The sequence below is a fragment of the Macaca fascicularis genome, chromosome 9, assembly GCF_037993035.2.
Source record: "Macaca fascicularis isolate 582-1 chromosome 9, T2T-MFA8v1.1".
Lineage (NCBI taxonomy): Eukaryota > Metazoa > Chordata > Mammalia > Primates > Cercopithecidae > Macaca > Macaca fascicularis.
The window spans coordinates 717,708-737,561 of NC_088383.1; the positions used below are offsets into that span (position 1 = coordinate 717,708).

A 19,854-nucleotide genomic window follows, 5' to 3' on the forward strand; every position below is an offset into this window, starting at 1 on the left:
TGATGAGGAGACAGGCTGAGGAAAAGCAACTTCCTGGATGAGACGATTAAAGGCAGTTCGGGAAAGGAGAGGCATTTGATACATTCTTCTGGGCGTGGATGTACCAGAACACACACTGGAGAGGAATGGGGAAAATCTACATATTTTAAAGAGATGGGGTCTTGCTATGCTGCCCAGGGGAGCTGAACTCCTGGGCTCAAGTGACCATCCCACCTTGTTGTCTCCCAAGTAGCTGGGACTACAGGCATGTACCACCACACCCAGCCTGAAAACCTGCATTTTAATATGTAGGAACATAAACCTAAATTTTTAGACTTCATAGACAGTGCTCCATGTATGCCCCATTACACCAAGAATTTATTCTCACTCTCAGCGTGTCTGTTTCTACAGTAAGCATAAGATTAAGAACATCTCAGTTTCCACACCAAATTCAGTCAGCTGAGCACAGCAGCAAAAGTCATACAAGGATTTCAAGGAGTTAAGCACAGCTCACTCTGTGGCACTGCCCGGGCCAAGAGGGAACACAAGGGAGTGATAGGAACGGCTTGTGAATGTGAAGGCGAACCGTGAATGACTGTCTTGGAGTGGAAGCCAGAGCTGCTAAGAGGGCGGCCACCAAAACCCCAGCCGTCAGGTCCTTCGAGCCCTTTCCAGGCAGCCTCAGCCCACGGACCACTGACAAGCGTCCTGAGCAAGGAGGACACACAGCTCTAGCTGACTTCAACATTCATGCTGAGCACACAGACACGACTGCACACACAGAGGTAAACGGGAAAAACTCAAGTCTGGGGAATACAAATCACGTATTCACACGCGCTCATGTCTGAGAGGTAAAGCACGTGCAGCTGCAATAGCAGGTCTGAAGCCAAAGATTATAAATTTGGCTCCAGGTTCGTTCAACCTAAGAACCTGGAGAAGTCGCTTAATTTCTCTGTGATGTAAGATCCTTAGCTTTAAAATGGAGACAATAACGGCTCCTATTTTAAAGAGCTATTGTAAGGATGAAATGAATACGTAGTGACCCTCAACTATGCCATTATTTATTCTGGTTATTTATGTATGTGCCAACAGGAAGGTCATGAAAATGTACTCACTTTTTAATACAATATAGATGAACATGAATAATGCTGTGTAACTTTTTCCTATATAAATATAGAACTCAAAATGATTGCACAATTACTTATATTACATAACGTTATCTTGAGTTTTGCTTTCCTGTTCAAGCTTTATGCATTAGGAAAACAATGCAGGACGGATAAATGTACTGTTGCACTACTGATCTGTGTGTGGATGCCACAAACACAAACACAATCCATGTATATACGAAGACAGACACACAATCCAAACAGTACAAAGTCGGTTGAAATTTAGTCAAAACTGGTCAGATGATTATTCCCTCCTAGTTACTTGGAGCTAAGTACTACTTAATTTACCATGAAGATATACCTATCAAAACATCATTGGTTTAAATGGAGGGAAATACCATTATTCTTACATAATGGCAGTTACTTAAAAATAAAACACTGTTAACTTAATTGTAAAATGAATTGAGCTTAGGGTCCAGACCCACAAATCAGGGTCTCCAGGAAAAACAAAAGTGAGTGGCTAAATTCAAACCTACCTTCTTAAATACCAGTATCAGAACAAGTTAACATCACCTCAGAGCTTCTGAACACCGAACACTTCAAAACACTGAATCCACTCAACAAAAAAATCAAATTTAGGATCTTTCAAGTAGACCCAGAGGAATGATTGGCATTGAAAATATTTTACATTCTGGTTTGTTACTGTCTGTGGTCGTGGGGAAATATTCACGTTAAAAACATTTTCATATAAAGGCAGTTTGCAAGCTTCAGGTGACGTTAGATTAAACCCAGGCTTTTTTTTTGGAGGACTGTTTTAACTTCACCCAATCACAGACGTGCCTTCTTAGAAACAAGTCCCTGTGGGCTCGCGGGGCGCTGAGCTGCCAAGGGAGCTGCTTACCTTAAGGGACTCTGTTTGCGAGCCCAGCCCCTTGGTGCACAGCTCCATCACGGAGTAGGAGCAAAACGTGTCTCGGACTTTGTACTGACTCACGGCGAGAAGCCACAAGGCGGGGTTGGTTTCAAGCTCGGAGGGTGGGATCAGGATGGACTGGTGCCCAGAATACACACTGCAGAGAAAGAGGAGGCTGTCAGGATGGGAGCTCAGCAAGGCTGGAGGGCTCAGGGCAGCACTGACTCCAAGGAAGAGGAGGACTTAGAACAGCCTGTGCTGCCATCTGTAGAAGGGGACAGTAAAACCAACGCTACAAACTACAACCATGTTCACATGAAAAGCAAATATGTACTACAGAATCATGAGGCAGTTACTACCACTTTGAACACACATTTAAGACTACTGAATGCTGTGATGCTCTGACGTCTCTCAGACCTGCGACATCAGCAAACTGGATCCTCTTAGTAGAAAACACAGGGTTCAAATTTTGGTCCAAAAAAGTCTAGCTTCAGAACAGGAGCTGGCAAACCACAGACACTTCCTGTTTTTGTAAATAAAGTTTTATTGGAACAGGGCCAGCCACCACCACTCATTTGTTTAAATATTGTCTCTAGCAGCTTTGAGATGATAGTACAGAGACCACAGAACCTAAAATATTTACCAAACAGCAATTTAAGAAAGAGTAGGCCTATACGTGGTTTAGAAAACTGACAGCCAGGGTGAAAAAAAGACAATTATGGTAAGTAAAGTTAGTCACTCAATCTTTTTAAGTTCAGATTTTTATTTAAAAATGATCCCAACAAATCACCAAACAGAAGAGAGAAAATATAACCATTCTTTAATTTTACCTTCATATGAGAGAATAAATTTAGAGAAATGAAGCAGTGATAGGTTACATATTTTAATTTATCATCAATTGATGGGGTAAGTGTGGATTTAACAAACAATTTGTCAAAACTACATTTTTAATGGTTTTACTACTATGAATTCACATTAATAGATGCCATACATTAAAATAACATATCCCAGATAAATCACGTTCTAAGATTTAAAAATTAGTAAGAACGTTCTGTTGCCCAGGCTAGAGTACGGTGGTATAATCATAGCTCACTGTCACCTCAAACTCCTGGGCTCCAGCGATCCTCCTGCCTCTCCTGAGTCGGCAGGACCACAGGTGCACACCACCATGCTTGTTTTTTTTTTCCAGTGGTAGGGTCTATGTTGTCCAGGCTCGTCTTGAACTTCTGGGCTCAAGCAATCCTCTCTTGTTCCTGCTGTGGCCATGTAAGATGTGCCTGGGCCTCCCAAAGTGTTGGGATTACAGGCATGAGCCACCATGCCCAACCTACACCTTTTTTTTTTTTTTTTGGAGACAGGGTCTCATTCTGTCACCCAGACTGGAGTGCGGTGGTGTGATCTGGGCTCACTGTAACCTCCGCATTCCAAGCTGAGGCCATCGTCCCACCTCAGCCCCCGAGTAGCTGGGGCTACAGGTGCACAACACCACGCCTAATTTTTTTTTTTTTTGGTAGACAGAGTTTCGTCATGTTGCCCAGGCTGGTCTCAAACTCCTGGATTCAAGTGCTCCTCCTGTGTTGGCCTCCCAAAGTGCTAGGATGACAGGCATGAGCCGCCACAAGAGGCCTACACAAAATTTTACCAGTGAAATAGCACTATGATTAACAAGTTAGGTCTTGTTAACTACTATGCTATAATACTAAAGGCAGTTCTCTAATGTGGCCAATCTCATTTAGAAATTTTCATAATTGTTTATAAGGGAATCCAACTAAATAAATGTAAGGAAATTAAGTTGGCTAACAAAATTTATTTCAAACAGGACCCTTAGTATGAAAAACTACTCTTTGGCAAATGTGACAAAAGCGTTTTTGGGCAATTTTCCATTTCTTTCCTCATTCTCTTTTCCAAAGCTTGATTTATTCTTTTCAAAAGGACAGAGAGCCCTCTGTGTCTGTGGGTTCCTCACCCCTGGCTTCAACCATGAATCAAAGATGTTCATGAAAAAACCTGCGTCTATACCTAACTCGTAGATTTTCTTATCACTATTGAATAAACAACACAGTACAACTATTTACAGAGCATTTACATTGTCTTAGGTATTACAAGTAATCCAGAAATTATTTAAATCATGAGAGAGGAAGTGCACAGGTGATGTGCACATACAATGCCATTTTATGTCAGGGACTTCAGCATCCTCGCTTTTTGGTACCTACGGGGTCCCGGAACCCATCTCCTCTGTGGACACCGAGGGATGACTTTATAGCAAATAGTGACCTTTTCAAGGGTTGAATCCTTGGAGAACAGGGTTAGGCACATAAGGGGTGAATATGAGGCCTCGAATTATTACTCTGCTGTAAATTGGCCATTTAGTCTTAGTTTTAAAAATTTTATTGTGGTAAAACATATGTAACATAAAATTTACCATATTCACCACTTCTTTTCTTCTTTTCTGAGACGGAGTCTTCCTTTGTCACCCAGGCTAGAGTGCAGTGGTGCGATCACAGCTCACTGCAGCCCTGACCTCATGGGCTTCAGTGATCCTCCCACTTCCCAAGTATCTGGGGCTACAGGCACGTGCCACTATGAGGGGCTAATTTAAAACTCTTCTGTGGAGATGGGGTCTCACTATGTTGCCCAGGCTGGTCTTGAAGTCCTAGGTTTAAGCAATCCTCCTGCCTTGGACGCCCAAAGTCATTTTAACCATTTCTAAGTGTCCCTGGAAGTGGATTCCTCAAAAATACACATCAGCATTAATGATTTGCTCTGTCAGAACTGCCAGCAGACAAACGGGCTTGGGTACCCAGTGTGAATTCCTGGCTAGAGAATTTGAAATATACTTGTGAAAACGAAATATAGTTTCACCTCCCTCCTCATCCCCATAAATAAGAAGTCAACATTAAGAAAAAACAAATCTTGACAGCAGAAACAAATAGAAAACCCAACTCATGATTTCCTACTTGCCCTTATCTCAGTTAATACGATAAATGTTGGTTAATTGCTGTATTAGCCAAAATTGATTTTTGCCACTGGCAATAAATTCTGCCATGGACAAGACAAACCTACTTAAGAGCAGGTTGCTTATTCTGAAGACATTCTTCTCTGAGAATGTTGGGAACCTGAGCTGTACTTTAGATCTTCAGAAAGAATAAAAATGGACATTTGGTAAGTAACATACATTTGTACATTAGCAATTTGATGATTTCGGATTACTAACCTGACAAAACATACCAACAACTGAAAACTCTCCCAACTTGGGAATTCAACAAGACAGGTTCACCTCACCCGGGGGTCCTCGGTGGTGCCCCCTCTGCCAGCAGGCATGCCATCCAGCCCAGGGTCTCCCTACACACTTCAGTTACTGCAGTGAAGCACTTTATTATTTTTTGTTGTTGAGACAGTCTCACTCTGTCACCCAGGCTGGAGTGCAGTGGTGCATTCTCGGCTCAATGCAACCTCCGTCTCCCGGGTTCAAGTGATTCTCCTGCCTAATGCTCCTGAGTAGCTGGGATTACAGGCTCCCGCCACCACGCCCAGCTAATTTTTATATTTTTAGTAGAGACAAGGTTTCATCATGTTGGCCAGGCTGGTCTTGAACTCCTGACCTCAAGTGATCTACCCACCTCGGACTCCCAAAGTGCTTGGATTACAGGCATGAGCCACTGTGCCTGGCCTATTCTAAGAAACCCATCAGCTTTATTTAGGTAAACTTTGCATACCCTAAATTTCATTCATTTTAAGCACAGAATTAAATGGTTTTTAGTAAAATTGAAGAGTTGTAACATTGTCACCACTCTAGAACATTCCCACCTCCTGAAAGGGATCCCGTGTCCATCTGCAGTCAGTCCCATTTCCAGCCCTAGCCACTGTCATCACTCTACTTTGTTTTTACAAACTTGCCTTTTCTGGACACTGCCTACCACACAGCCACACTTCCTTCCCTCAGCAGGTGCTTCTGGGCTGATCCTGCACAGAAGCACCCACCTTATGGATGTGGCAGGCGTCCCTTGTTCGTTCACCTGTTGGCGGGCACCTGGATTGTTTCCTCGTGTTGACCGAGGTTCCAGGGAACTCACACCAAGTCTTTGAGTGGACGTTCGCTTTTCCTCCTCCTAGGAGGGCAGCTGCTGCGTCTTGCAGCAAGTCTGCTTAATTAAGATCATGCCAAACAGTGGCTCCCCATTTTACATTCCCATTATCAATGTATGAGAATTCGTTTTTCCACCTTCTTGGCTACTGTTGCTTCGCAGTGTAAGTTTTGAAGTCAGAAAACACGAGCTCTCCAACTTTATTTTCCTGTGTTTTTGGTGACAGCATTCTAGTGGGTGTGAAGTGGCATCTCACTGTGGTTTTAATTTACATTTCCCTAATTAATGCTGGGTATCTTTTCATGTCCTGATCGGTCCTTTGTATGTCTTCTTTTGGTGAGATATCTATTCAGATCTCTTGCCCATGTTTAAATTATGTTGCTTGTTTCTGAGTTTTGAGAGTTTATTACATAGGCTGGGTGCAGTGGCTCACACCTGTAATCCCCAGCACTTTGGGAGTCTGAGGCGGGCAGATTACTTGAGGTCAGGAGTTCGAGACTAGCCTGGTCAACATGGCAAAACCCTTTCTCTACTAAAAATACAAAAAAATTAGCCAGGCGTGGTGGTGCATGTCTGTAGCTCCAGCTACTTGGGAGGCTGAGGCAGGAGAATCACTTGAACCTTGGAGGCAGAGGTTGCAGTGAGCTGAAATCATACCACTAAGATCCAGCATGGGCAACAGAGCAAGACTGTCTCAAAAAAAAAAAAAAAAAAAAAAAAAGGGAAAAAGTTTATTACATAGGTGCTTTGAAGTACTTCATGAGATTTATAATTTGCAAATGTTTTTCCCCAGACTGTGGCTTGTCTTTCTAATCGTGTCTTTTGATATACAAAAGTTTTAAATTTTGTTCAAGTCCAATTTATCAGTATTTATGTAGCGTACCTTTAGTGAACTCTGTGCCTAACCCAAGATTATGAAAATTTACTCGTGTTTTCTAAAATTTTTATAATTTTTGCTCTTACATTCAGATCTATGATCCACTTGAACTAACTTATGATGTTGAGTCAAGGTTTATCTTTTTTCATTTTCATGTGAATGTCCAAATTTCCCAGCATCTATTGTTGAAAAACTCTTTTCATTGAATTGCTCAGGTAACTCTGTTAAAAAATTATTTGACCATAAATATAAGGGTTTATTTCTGGACTCCCAATTCTGTTTGTCATATATAATCAGTCTATCTCAGTCTGTCTCTATGCCAGTACCATGTTGTTTTGGTTACTGTAGCTCTGCAGCATTTTTGAAATCAGGAATGAGAAGTTCTAAATTCTCCAATTTAGTTATCTTATTTTAAAACTGCTTTGACTATTGTGGGCCCCTTATATTCACTTTAGGATATTATCAATTTCTGCTCCAAAAAAACCCCAAAAAATAGCCTGCCAAGATTTCGATAGGAATTACATTAAACCTATAAAACAATGTGGAGAGAACTACCATTTTAATAATATTGAATTTTCCAATACATGAATATGGGCTGACACAATTTTTAAAAACAGGTGTAATCTTAAAAAGTATTTTGAAACAATCCCATTATATTCATAATTCTCAGATAAACAATCCTCTACTTTATGACAGAAGAAAGCTTTAGGATGACAACACAAATTATTTGTGTTACTTAACTTTCGAATAATCACCAAGTCATAGAAAAGTTACAAGTACATTTAAAATAATTCTCTCTCCCTTGGATTATCTGATGGTGAGTCACTGACCTGATGCCTAATCCCAGACACCTCAGTGGGAATTTCCAACAAACAAGTCTATTTTCCTCCACAAACAACTAAGCGATCAAAATCAGAAACCAGCACATTCCTTCTGTCCCAGCTCAGGCCCTATTCAAGTCTCTTCAGCTGTCCCCGATTATATCTGAAGCGAAAGGGTCCAGTTTGCACAGGCGCACCGTGAGAAAGCGGTCGGCTCTCAGCCTCCCTCTGCCCAGAGCCAGTTTCTGGATGTTTCCATGATTCTCACGACACCAGGCTTTGGGAAGATTCTAGGCAGGTGCATTGTCCAGTCAGTCCCCTAACTTGGGGGGCCGATGCTTCCACATGGGGAGATACAGGGCAGGTGTCTTTGGCAGGAGTATCGCGGATGCTGTTCTCCTCATCCCACCCGCCATGTGCTGCAGGCTTCACCACCACTGAGCTTTGCCTGGACCACCTGGTTCATGCTTTTCCACCGTGAAGCCTCTCTTTCCTCTAACTACTTCGTGGATGGCTACTATAGAAATCCTCACTTCTCATCAAGCTTTCCATTTGTTCATCTATGTATCTAAATACTTGGAAAATTTCCTATATTACTCAAAGTGTTATAATCTGTTGCAATCTTTTTATTTCTTGAGACAGGGTCTTGTTCTGTCACCAGGCTAGAGTGTAGTGGTGTGATCTCAGCTCACTGCAACCTCAACCTTCCAGGCTCAAGTGAGCCTCCACCTCAGCCTCCCAAGTAGTCGGGGCCACAGGCACACACCACTACAGCCAGCTAATTTAAAAAAAAGTTTTTGTAGGCTGGGTGTGGTGGTTCATGCCTATCATCCCAATACTTTCGGAGGCTGAGGTGGGAGGATGGCTTGAGCCTAGGGGTTCAAGACCAGCCTGGGCAACATGGCAAGACCCCATCTCTACAAAACATTAAAAAATTAGCATGCCTGAGGATAGCGATGCTTTGGTCGAGGACAGGTCCATGTACAACAGTGGTCTCATGATTCTATAACGAAGCTGAAAAATTTCTACTGCCTAGAGACGTGGCAGCACACATGACTTGCGTTGGTGGTGGTAACTGGTCTAAACAAACCTGTGCTGCCAGTCAAATAAAAGCACAGCAGGTACAATCACGTCTTCAGTTCTGCTTACATGATGCATCACATTTTTTGATTTGCGTATGACACAACCTTGCATCTTGGGGACGAAGTCTACTTGGGCACGGTGGATCAGCTTTCTGATGAGCACATAAAATTATGTACACAACCTAGTACTTAACCATGATGATAAACAACTGTGTTACTGGTTTACGAAGTTACTGTACTTTGTTATTTTACAGCATCCTCCTACTTATATAAAAATAAATAAATTGTAAAACAGCCTCGGCAGGTCCTTCAGGAGGGTCTTCCAGGAGAAGCTATTGTTATCCTAGGAGGTGACGGCTCCGTACGCGTATTGTCCCTGAACACCCTCCAGTGGGACAAGAGGTGGAGGGGAAGACAGTGACATGGAACACTCTGGCCCTGTGGAGGCCTAGGAAGGTGTGTGTGTGTGTTGTGGAGGCCTAGGGTGATGTGTGTGTATATGTGTGCTATGGGGTCCTAGGCAGCTGTGTGTGTGTGTTGTGGAGGCCTAGGTAGCTGTGTATGCAGGTATGTGTGGGTGGTGGAGGCCTAGGCTGATGTGTGCGTGTATGTGCGGACTGTGGAGTCCTAGGCAGCTGTGTGTGTGTGTTGTGGAGGCCTAGGTAGCTGTGTATGCAGGTATGTGTGTGTGGTGGAGGCCTAGGCTGATGTGTGCGTATATGTGCGGACTGTGGAGTCCTAGGCAGCTGTGTGTGTGTGTTGTGGAGGCCTAGGTAGCTGTGTATGCAGGTATGTGTGTGTGGTGGAGGCCTAGGCTGATGTGTGCGTGTATGTGCGGACTGTGGAGTCCTAGGCAGCTGTGTGTGTGTGTTGTGGAGGCCTAGGCTGATGTGTGCGTGTATGTGTGGACTGTGGAGTCCTAGGCAGCTGTGTGTGTGTGCATGTGTCTGCATGTGTATTGCAGAGGCCTACGCAGCTGTGTGCGTGTGTGTTGTGGAGGCCTAGGTAGCCGTGCGTGCGTGTGCATGCGCATGTGTGTTGTAGAGGCCTGGGCTGATGTGTGTGCCTATTAGTTTTTAACAAAAGCATAAAACATTTTTAAAAATTTAATAGAAAGCAGCTTATAGAGATAAATTATTTTTGTACAGTTGTATAATATGTTTGTGTTTTAAGCTAAGTGTTTTTATAGATGAGTCAAAAAGTTTAAAAAATTAAAACTTTAAGGTTAAAAAGTTACAGTAAGCTAAGGTTAAGTTATTATTGAAGAGCTAAAAACATATTTGATAAACTTGGTATAGCCGAAGTGTCTGGTATTTACAGAGGCCACAACAGTGCGCAGTCATGTCCGGGCCTCACGTCCAGGTGCCACTTACTCACCAACTTGCCGACTCCCCTGGGCAACCTCCACTCCTGCCAGCTCCAGTCACGGGAAATGCCCTACACAGCTGTTTTTCTTTTTTTTACCTTCTATACCATCTTTTTACTGTACCTTTTCTGTGTTTAAATATGTCTAGACACACGAATACTTACCACTGCGTTACCACTGCCCAGAGCATTCACTGCACTAACACGCCGCACAGGACTGCGGACTGGGTGTGTCAGGCTGTACCAGCCAGGTCTGTGTAAGCAAACTCGATGTTCACACAACGAAATCGCCCATTTGGAACGTATCCCCATCACTTACTTCTAATCCCCCACACGAAGCTGATCTCCCTGTGCTGCTGCTGATTCCCGGAACAAGCTGACTTCCCCACACTGCACCCTGCCTGGCTCCCACAGCCCATGCCAGGACACCCCTCCGTGGACTCCCCTCCTCCGACCTGGGCTTGGGCGCCCTGTGCGGCTGCCCCCGACCAAGACGTCCTCCCCACCCTGCTGCGCTATCGTAGGAGCACAGCCCGAGGACGAGGCCTCAAATGTGACACCCCAGGGCCTCTTCTGCCCAATCCTCTTCCCAGACCTGAACTGCATGGGAAAGGGAAGTCATTGTTATGTTTAACTTCTGTATTAGTCATTGTGCATCTAGGATCCAAGTGATTTCTTTGTTTTTTAAAGCAAGTCCATTGGGATCTGCTTCTATAGAGAATTTTTTCTTTTTAATGGAAAGGTTTATGGCTATATTTACTGTTGCAAGGGCCATCAACAGAATACTGTGATCTTGTGACTTCTGAGTTATATTTTGCAGGAAAGATGCTTGTTAAAGTTCACTGCAACCTGGACAATCCCTTAACGAGTCTATTGTTATCGTGGGTTCACATCGAAAACTTACTTTCCCTGCCACAAACACCGTCTCTCTGGTTTCCACGGGGAGCCAGGCGTGGTGAGCCTGCAGGCAGGCGGCTTCCATCGCCTGGCTTCAGTTCTACTGGCATACTCTGCCAAATGAAATACAGTCGCCCTACAAGGGCAGTTGTTCAGAGCAGGCCTCTGCCCTTCAGCTTGGCACGTGCAGCTAAGGCCATGTTCTGAGCGGTTTCCCGCGAAAAAAAAATTTACAATGTTATTGCATTTTGGACTCAGGCAAAAATCATTAAATATTTCATTTATTCACTTTTATCTGCTTTCTCAAAAAGCTGAATTATCCTAATTAGAACATCGGTATTTTTCAAAAATACAAGATTACATTTTAATCCAACTTAATACTATTAAATATTAGTAATACATTAAAAATATTTGTTCCAGAAGAGTGCTGACAGGAGAAAAAAATCTGACTGGGTGCAGTGGCTCACGAGGGCAAGGCAGGCAGATCACTTGAGGTCAGGAGTTCGAGACCAGACTGGCCAACATGGTGAAACCCCATCTCTACCAAAAATACAAAAATTAGCTGGGCGTGGTGGCAGGTGCCTGTAATCTCAGCTACTCAGGAGGCTGAGACATGAGAACTGCTTGAACCCAGGAGGCAGAGGTTGCAGTGAGCTGAGATTGTGGCATTGCACTTCAGCCTGGGTGACAGAGCGAGACTGTCTCCAAAAAAAAAAAAAAAAAAAAAAGGAAAAAAGATCCACTATAAAGAAAATCATAACCAATTTCATACTGTAGCATCTCAGCTTTATAAATATATTAATGTATGTTTATTCATAAAATGTGTAAAGAAGATTTATAAGTGAAATTATTTTTATGTTTGTGTTAGCTTTAAAATACCCATTTTTTAAAAAAGGGGGAAAGCAGGCGGATAATACAAAACCACTAAAATGCTGACACGTGAAGCTGGATGATGGTCACAGGTGTTTATTACTGAACACGCCCTATGCTTACATGTTTGAAAATGCTCCACGGGAAAATGAACTCTGAAAAACTATACGTCCAATGCTAAGAGTGGATTTTACTGGTAACACCCTTTATCAGGTGGTACGATTGTTGATGGCTTTATTTTATTCCTTATATTACTTTGTATTTTCTAAAATTTCTACAATGAACATGTATGCATAATCAGACAAAAAAGCCAAGAAACATCCATTTGTTTTTCTGGTCCTTCATTTATCCCATAAATACTTGCCGAGTACCTGCTGTGGGCCAGGCTCCGAGCCGGCTGCTGGGTAGCGTGCCGCACCCCGGAGAATGCTTAGCCCTTGCAGACTCACCTTGGGGCCTGCCCAGCCTGAGCCCTGCAGTAACAGCTGGGGTGAAGCCGGTGGGAGGTAAGAGCCTGCAATGCCTGCTGGCCCAGCACCATCGCCAGGCTTTATATGCGTAAGAACCAAGCCTGGAGCCTGGGAGTCTTCTGATGGTCAGAAATAAAGGTCCTTAACAGACAGTTCCCTGAAATGTTCCTCCACTGCTGCAGAAAGTCAAAATCACCCCAGGCACTGCTCTGTCCCTGAGAGCCAAGTCCACCAGGAGAGGCAGAGGGGACAGGGGTCAGCCCAGGCATCCTCTGGCAGGGGTCGGGGTGCGGGGACAGTGCTCAGGCTGCCTGGCTGGGTCTAAGGTCTAGAGAGGAAGGTGCACGATTTTTTTTTTTTTAACGTAAAGATACAGAGAGGAATCTTACCTGCAGAGGCACCAGAGGACAAATCCCAGTCCACAGTAAGGGTCCAGGCAGATGGCCACTTCTCTAGAGGGGTAAAGTTCACACTGCAGCTTAATGGAACGGCAGAAGGCACTGGTGGCTGCGTGAGACATCTGCAAAACATAAGCCTGCGTTAAACGTGTCGGACCTGACACCGTAAGACACCCGTGACCGTGAGAAAACAGGGCTGCGTTAAACGCGTGGGACCTGACACCGTAAGACACCCGTGAGAAAACAGGGCTGCGTTAAACACGTCGGACCTGACACCGTAAGACACCCGTGAGAAAACAGGGCTGCGTTAAACGCGTCGGACCTGACACCGTAAGACACCCGTGGGAAAACAGGGCTGCGTTAAACGCGTCGGACCTGACACCGTAAGACACCCGTGGGAAAACAGGGCTGCGTTAAACGCGTCGGACCTGACACCGTAAGACACCCGTGAGAAAACAGGGCTGCGTTAAACGCGTCGGACCTGACACCGTAAGACACCCGTGAGAAAACAGGGCTGCGTTAAACGCGTCGGACCTGACACCGTAAGACACCCGTGGGAAAACAGGGCTGCGTTAAACGCGTCGGACCTGACACCGTAAGACACCCGTGGGAAAACAGGGCTGCGTTAAACGCGTCGGACCTGACACCGTAAGACACCCGTGGGAAAACAGGGCTGCGTTAAACGCGTCGGACCTGACACCGTAAGACACCCGTGGGAAAACAGGGCTGCGTTAAACGCGTCGGACCTGACACCGTAAGACACCCGTGGGAAAACAGGGCTGCGTTAAACGCGTCGGACCTGACACCGTAAGACACCCGTGAGAAAACAGGGCTGCACTGAACGCAGGGGACTTCAAACCCATGGGTACCTACAGGACAATAAAGCTGCATTAAATGCATGGGCCCCGACACCCAAGACGTCTTTAAGACAGAAAGGCCACATGAAACGTGTGCTGGCCTCGCGCAGTGGCTCATACCTGTAATCAAAACACTTCGGGAGGCCAAGGTGGGATGGTCACTTGAGACCAGGAGTTCCAGGCTGCAGCGAGCTAGGATTACACTGCACTCCAGCCTGGACAGCAGGGTGAGACCCTGTCTCTTCAACAAATCTTAGAGAACAAAACCCAGAAAACAACAAATGATACCTGGTCCCAAATGCCCAAGGCTGTTTTTAGGACTGGGGACGACTGTCGCCAAGCTGGGGCTATGTCGTGTCTGGGGAATGTGAGTGGCTGATATTTTCACGGGACTTCTCATTTTCAATGAGTAAACCTCACTCAGAACCACTGGCCCTCCAGGACCTGGCAACGCCAGCTATTCAAAGAGTTCATTTGAACAGCAAGTCACGCAGGAAGTGGTTCCTGTGTGATCCACTCTCCAACACACTGTCCCACAGGTAGGGGAGGCACCATGGCGCGCTCCCACCTCTGCTGGTCGACGCCCCGCCTCGTTCGTGGCTATCTCCAGGGCTGGACATAGCCTCTGCTATGCAGAACGTGGCCAGCGAGACCTGCTGGGTGCCCACCCATCTTAATGATCAGAAAGTGAAGGCTCACAGAAGTTAAAGATTTTGCTGCCTGTGACATAAGTTAAGAGCTGGGAGTTAGAGCTCAGGTCCTACATTCCAACGCCCTTCACCATCTTCCACCATCCCACAGGGAGATGGTGGCCAAAATCCAATCATCCCCCATCGTGACCAGTGAAGAGCTTCCGCATCTTCCCCTTCCCTAATCCCTGTAATAGTCCCCTACAGTCCGTATGTAATGTCGATTACTTTGAAATACAATAAAATATATTAACAAGATCAATTTTCTCACAGAAGCTCTCTAGCCAAACCTCAGGAAAAAGGAAGTCAAAGCAACAAAGAAAATGGTCTGATTTTTGCGGTTTTAAAACACGTCACGGCCGGGCGCGGTGGCTCACGCCTGTAATCCCAGCACTTTGGGAGGCCAAGGCGGGCAGATCACAAGGTCAGGAGATCGAGAACATTCTGGCCAACACAGTGAAACCTCGTCTCCACTAAACATACAAAAAATTAGCCGGGGGTGGTGGTATGTGCCTGTAGTCCCAGCTACTCAGGAGGCGGAGGCAGGAGAATCGCTTGAACCAGGAGGGTGGAGGTTGCAGTGAGCCAAGATCGCACCACTGCACTCCAGCCTGGGCGACAGAGCAAGATTCCAACTCAAAAAAAAAAAAAAAGTCACAAGTTGATCTGAAGCAGAATGTCACCAGAGCTAAACTAGGGACCAGCACAGAGCCTTGTAATAACTGGGGAAATCCAAATGCGTGGCTCCCCATCATTCATTCATCACTCCAGCAAGAGGTGAGAGAACTTGGGGTGGGGGTCCTCCCACTGTAAAATGTTCCATCACTATTGGAAGTTCTGCCCAGGAGGTTTCATAACTGTCTTACTATATGCATACAGGGGAACGTAGAATTATTATGGAACGTAAAATGTAAGTAATTCTTTTTAGCTTCGCTTTTAAGGCAAATTTTTGTTTAAAGGAGAAATGAGACTGAATTTATAGAACATCCATCCAGACTCCTGCCTCCCTGGATTAGGAGGTTAGTAAAATCCTGCCTCCTAAAATTACCCACCCACTCAGCTCAGCAACTAGAGCAAGCCTGCCCTGAACTGCTGCTCTGTGCAAAGCACTATTCTAGGTGGAGAATTGAGTTCTTCAGCTCAGCAAATACTAAAGTACTGAGAGCTTATCAGGCACTGTGTTAAGCGCCGGAGATGAACAGAAGAGTAAGACACGGCCCTGCCCTCAGGATCCAGGGGGAATTCAGAGGCGAGTGCATGGACAACCGTGTATGGAGTGTAAGAGAAAAGGGTGCACAGTGCTCCCATCACCCTGGCTGTGGGTCACAGGGCCAGTGGGGCCTTCGCGGGACTTCAGCAGAGAAACAGGAATTGACACCGGCTAAAGCAGCCAAGAGAGTTCTGATGATCTACTCTACGTCAGACGCTGAGATTGTAAGTGGGCCATGAAAATGCTATGATTGGAAGCAGGTGCTTCTCTTTTGGCTATGACAGTAGGAGGGTCACAGCTAACTTCAGACTGCAGTAACTAAATCATCTTGATCTGAAAACATTTCTTTTCAAAAGCTTTTGAAAAATTATTTTATTTCATATTGTAACTATTTTGGTATTCCACCTCAGTTCTACTAAGAGGTGGATGGAGCGTGAGAACTGTGCGAGGCAAAGCCAGCTCACCAGTCAGACCCACGGACGGGGCAGAGGGCGTGCAAGGCTGCGAAGTCCCCAAGGCGGGGCGGTTTGCAAGGCACCTCGACGAGGGCAGCGTCTGAGCTGAGAGGGTCATGATGATTTCTAATACAGCCCAGGTTAAAACGCTAGAAAGTGCAGTGTACAGAGATTTATCACAGAGCATTCGGATTTGAGAACCAGTAAGAGGAAAACATTCGCAGTGTTCTTCTGTCGGCTACTGAGACCATGTTCACATAAAAACATACTTGGGACATTTGGACAGAATCAGCCTGGTTAAGGAAATAGTCATACGTGTCATACTGTGATGAAACACGTATGTACAGCTCTTTCCACATCTCAGAGTCTGACTACACGAGAGGCGCTGAGAGTCAGCACGCAGCCTGCCACCCCCAGCACGCTCTGTGGTTGCCTCCCACAGCCGCCCCGCTCACCTTTACGCCAGCTAGCATCCCAGTTGTGGACACGCTGAAGTCAAGATACGCGAGGGTGTCTGGGTTGCAAGGTTTGCAGATCTGGGCAGGCCGCTTCTTTGGCAAATCATCTGGAGAGGAACACGGCTTATCAGCAGATCCAGCCTGAGCAAGGCCTTGAGCAAACCACCTTCTGCAGCCAAAGCACTGACCTGTGTCCAGGATGAGGGGCCACGTCCTGACGTCTACAGCCGCCGCCGCCTCCCTGGACCGCAGCAACTTACAGATCAGCTGTGTCGTCATCAGACACGCAGAGCGACTCACCTGGCATCAGAGAACGGAGCCATGAACGTGGACCCAGATGAAAGCGTGCTCGCTTCACACAGGTCTCCTGCTCACTATGCACGCTAAAACCATGTAGCTTTAACGGGCAGATTAGGTTACCGAGCCCACTGTCTCCTGCTGCTGGCTAAGAAGAGAGCTAGGGGTCTGGTTGTGGAGGCACGGGGGCTAGGGGTGGGGCCTGCAGCTGCTGCGTCTGCACTTCCTGGTCCCAGCGCACCCACAGCGTCAACGTCATGACACGTGCAGAAAAGAGCTCACCACTCACAGCATTAGCTCTGTTCTCCTGGAAGCGTCACACACACCCAGACACGTCGCGCACAGTTCTCCTGGAAACGTCACACACACCCAGACACATCGCGCACGGTTCTCCTGGAAACGTCACACACACCCAGACACGTCACGCACGGTTCTCCTGGAAACGTCACACACACCCAGACACGTCGCGCACGGTTCTCCTGGAAACGTCACACACACCCAGACACGTCGCGCACGGTTCTCCTGGAAACGTCACACACACCCAGACACGTCGCGCACGGTTCTCCTGGAAACGTCACACACACCCAGACACGTCGCGCACGGTTCTCCTGGAAGCGTCACACACACCCAGACACGTCGCGCACGGTTCTCCTGGAAGCGTCACACACACCCAGACACGTCGCGCACGGTTCTCCTGGAAACGTCACACACACCCAGACACGTCGCACAGACTTTCTAGCAGGAGTGGCCACTGTGGGAGTCTCTGGCACCACGCTAAAAGGGACTCAGGTGTGGGCGGGACAGGTGTATTCTCTGCCCACAAACGGTTTTCCCCTGTAGTTCCTCCTTCAACAGGGATAATACAGCTGAATCCTCTCAAACTCCTCCAGCTGTATACGAAGAAAAACAGATCTATACTTTCAAAAAGGAGTAGGAAACTTCTACATCTTGAGGAGAGGGCTTCTGAAAAAGCCCTGCCTCTGCCCGTGGTCGGTCTGCGAGGCTGGGTTTGTGGGGAAGCCCGAGGAATGGTGGTGATGCCCTCTCTTGGGAGCCATTTTCTCCAGGGTGGACACTGCAGAGGCTACCATCCAGCCTCTGCCTCCAGGCACACCTTTAGATCTTGCTTCTAGACCCAGACTGTAGGCTCCCTGCAGGTGGAGACCCTGTCCTGTCCTGACCATTTGACTCCAGACACACACCGGCTCCCACAGCCAGCAGCTGCCCCGGGAGATGTCAGAGTCTGCGCTCTGCGAGCTCCACACTCCGCTCCAGGCAGTGGAGGCCCCGACACTCCCAAGCATGTTACCTCTACAATCATCTTGACGGTAGGCAACGTCGTCGCGATGTTCTGTGGGTGCGGGGGACGGACGGTTATGGGCACACAGCCTGCGTACAGGCAACCATAAAACGCTGCTATCAGGTCTATTCCTACACGGGGAGAAAAACATCATTATTGAGGCGGACCACGCTACTGAGTGCCCACTGTCCCTGTCAGCATAAATGCTCGTCTGAGACAAGTTCAACGGGTGAACAAGCAGCTGAACTTCTCGCAGCCTCTGTCATCCCGGCAGGTTTTGTCAGCTTTGGCGGTCACCGTCACCAACCCGTCCTTTCAGATGTGAGGTGACAAGGCAGCCCGGAGGTTTAATTTTACATCATTTTGCTAAGGAATTACCCACCTTTGTAACTGTGAATTTAGTCAAGATTTAGGTACTATTAAGTAAGTTACCTGAGGTATCTAATACCACAAATTTGGATATAAAAGTCTTTGAAAACATCACTTTATTGAAGCCTGTAACAGCAGCACATAAGGCTGGTGCCCGTGAGTGGTTGTAGCCAGACACAAAGGTGCCAGTTAGCAACCAGCTGGATACGGCGCAGACTCCCGGCCATCGCGCTGCCCTCGGCTCAGGCCCCAGCGGGTGTAAGGGACCTCCTCGCGCTGCGGTTGACCGGCGGCCATCTCTCAGGGGAAGCCCGCCCTGCGCCCGTACCTGGGGGGTAGACCAAGGCCACGTGGTCGCCGTCCTGAAGGTGGCCCCTCTCCATGAGCATCACGGCGATCTTCTCGGCTCTCTTGTGCAGCTGCACGCAGGTCAGCGAGTTCGCGATCGCACCCTGCGGGCCGATCACAGGGACAAGTGCGTAAGATTCCTTCAGCAGAGCAGCTTGCGGAGAGCGCGCACGCGTCATAGGACTCACTGACGCAAAGCGAACGTCAGTGGTTTTTAGAACAAGCACAGACCTGTGCAACCAACATGACAGTCAATTTTAGAATGTTTTCAGCTTCCCCCAAAACTACATATACATTAGAGGTCAACCCCATTTTCTTCCAACTAGGTAAGGAGTGCAGACCAAAGAAGCATCTAGATGTATTTAGGGTAACAAGAAATATTTTGAAAAATGATTATGTCAATTAAAAAACAGAACAAAAAACCCTAACAATTCTGGGACTTGTGTTACTGTCATGGGCAGTGAGAATTCTTAGTATACCAGAAGGGCCTGCACACTAGAAGTTAAGACTAATTAAAAATTTTAATTTAGAAAGACCACATCAAAGATCAAGGAAGTCAGAAAGCGAAAAATAAAAGCAAATAGTTAAAAACACCTTGAAGGCCGGGCGCGGTGGCTCAAGCCTGTAATCCCAGCACTTTGGGAGGCCGAGACGGGCGGATCACGAGGTCAGGAGATCGAGACCACCCTGGCTAACACGGTGAAACCCCGTCTCTACTAAAAAATACAAAAATCTAGCCGGGCGAGGTGGCGGGCGCCTGTAGTCCCAGCTCCTCGGGAGGCTGAGGCAGGAGAATGGCATAAACCCGGGAGGCGGAGCTTGCAGTGAGCTGAGATCCGGCCACTGCAGTCCAGCCTGGGCAACAGAGCAAGACTCCGTCTCAAAAAAAATAAATAAATAAATAAAAACACCTTGAAGGAATGAAAAGAACTATGAAATGCATTTTCACATAGACTTTAATGTAGAAATAAATAGAAAACATATTTGTGCCGGAAAATAGCTTACAAA

At 46.5% G+C, this 19,854-nt stretch overlaps 1 protein-coding gene across 6 annotated transcripts in view; it reads right to left on the reverse strand.

Annotated features, from left to right (window-relative positions):
• DIP2C (disco interacting protein 2 homolog C) overlaps positions 1-19,854 on the reverse strand; it is a 375,852-nt gene that overhangs the window by 50,490 nt on the left and 305,508 nt on the right. For all 6 annotated transcript variants that reach the window (XM_005564485.5, XM_065520211.2, XM_065520210.2 and 3 more), the window contains 6 exons: positions 18,827-18,950; positions 18,139-18,260; positions 16,721-16,832; positions 16,530-16,639; positions 12,855-12,985; positions 1,987-2,155 (listed from right to left, as the gene is read on the reverse strand). In XM_005564485.5, the coding sequence (XP_005564542.3) occupies positions 1,987-2,155; positions 12,855-12,985; positions 16,530-16,639; positions 16,721-16,832; positions 18,139-18,260; positions 18,827-18,950 (768 nt within the window). The remainder of the gene's footprint in view (positions 1-1,986; positions 2,156-12,854; positions 12,986-16,529; positions 16,640-16,720; positions 16,833-18,138; positions 18,261-18,826; positions 18,951-19,854) is intronic.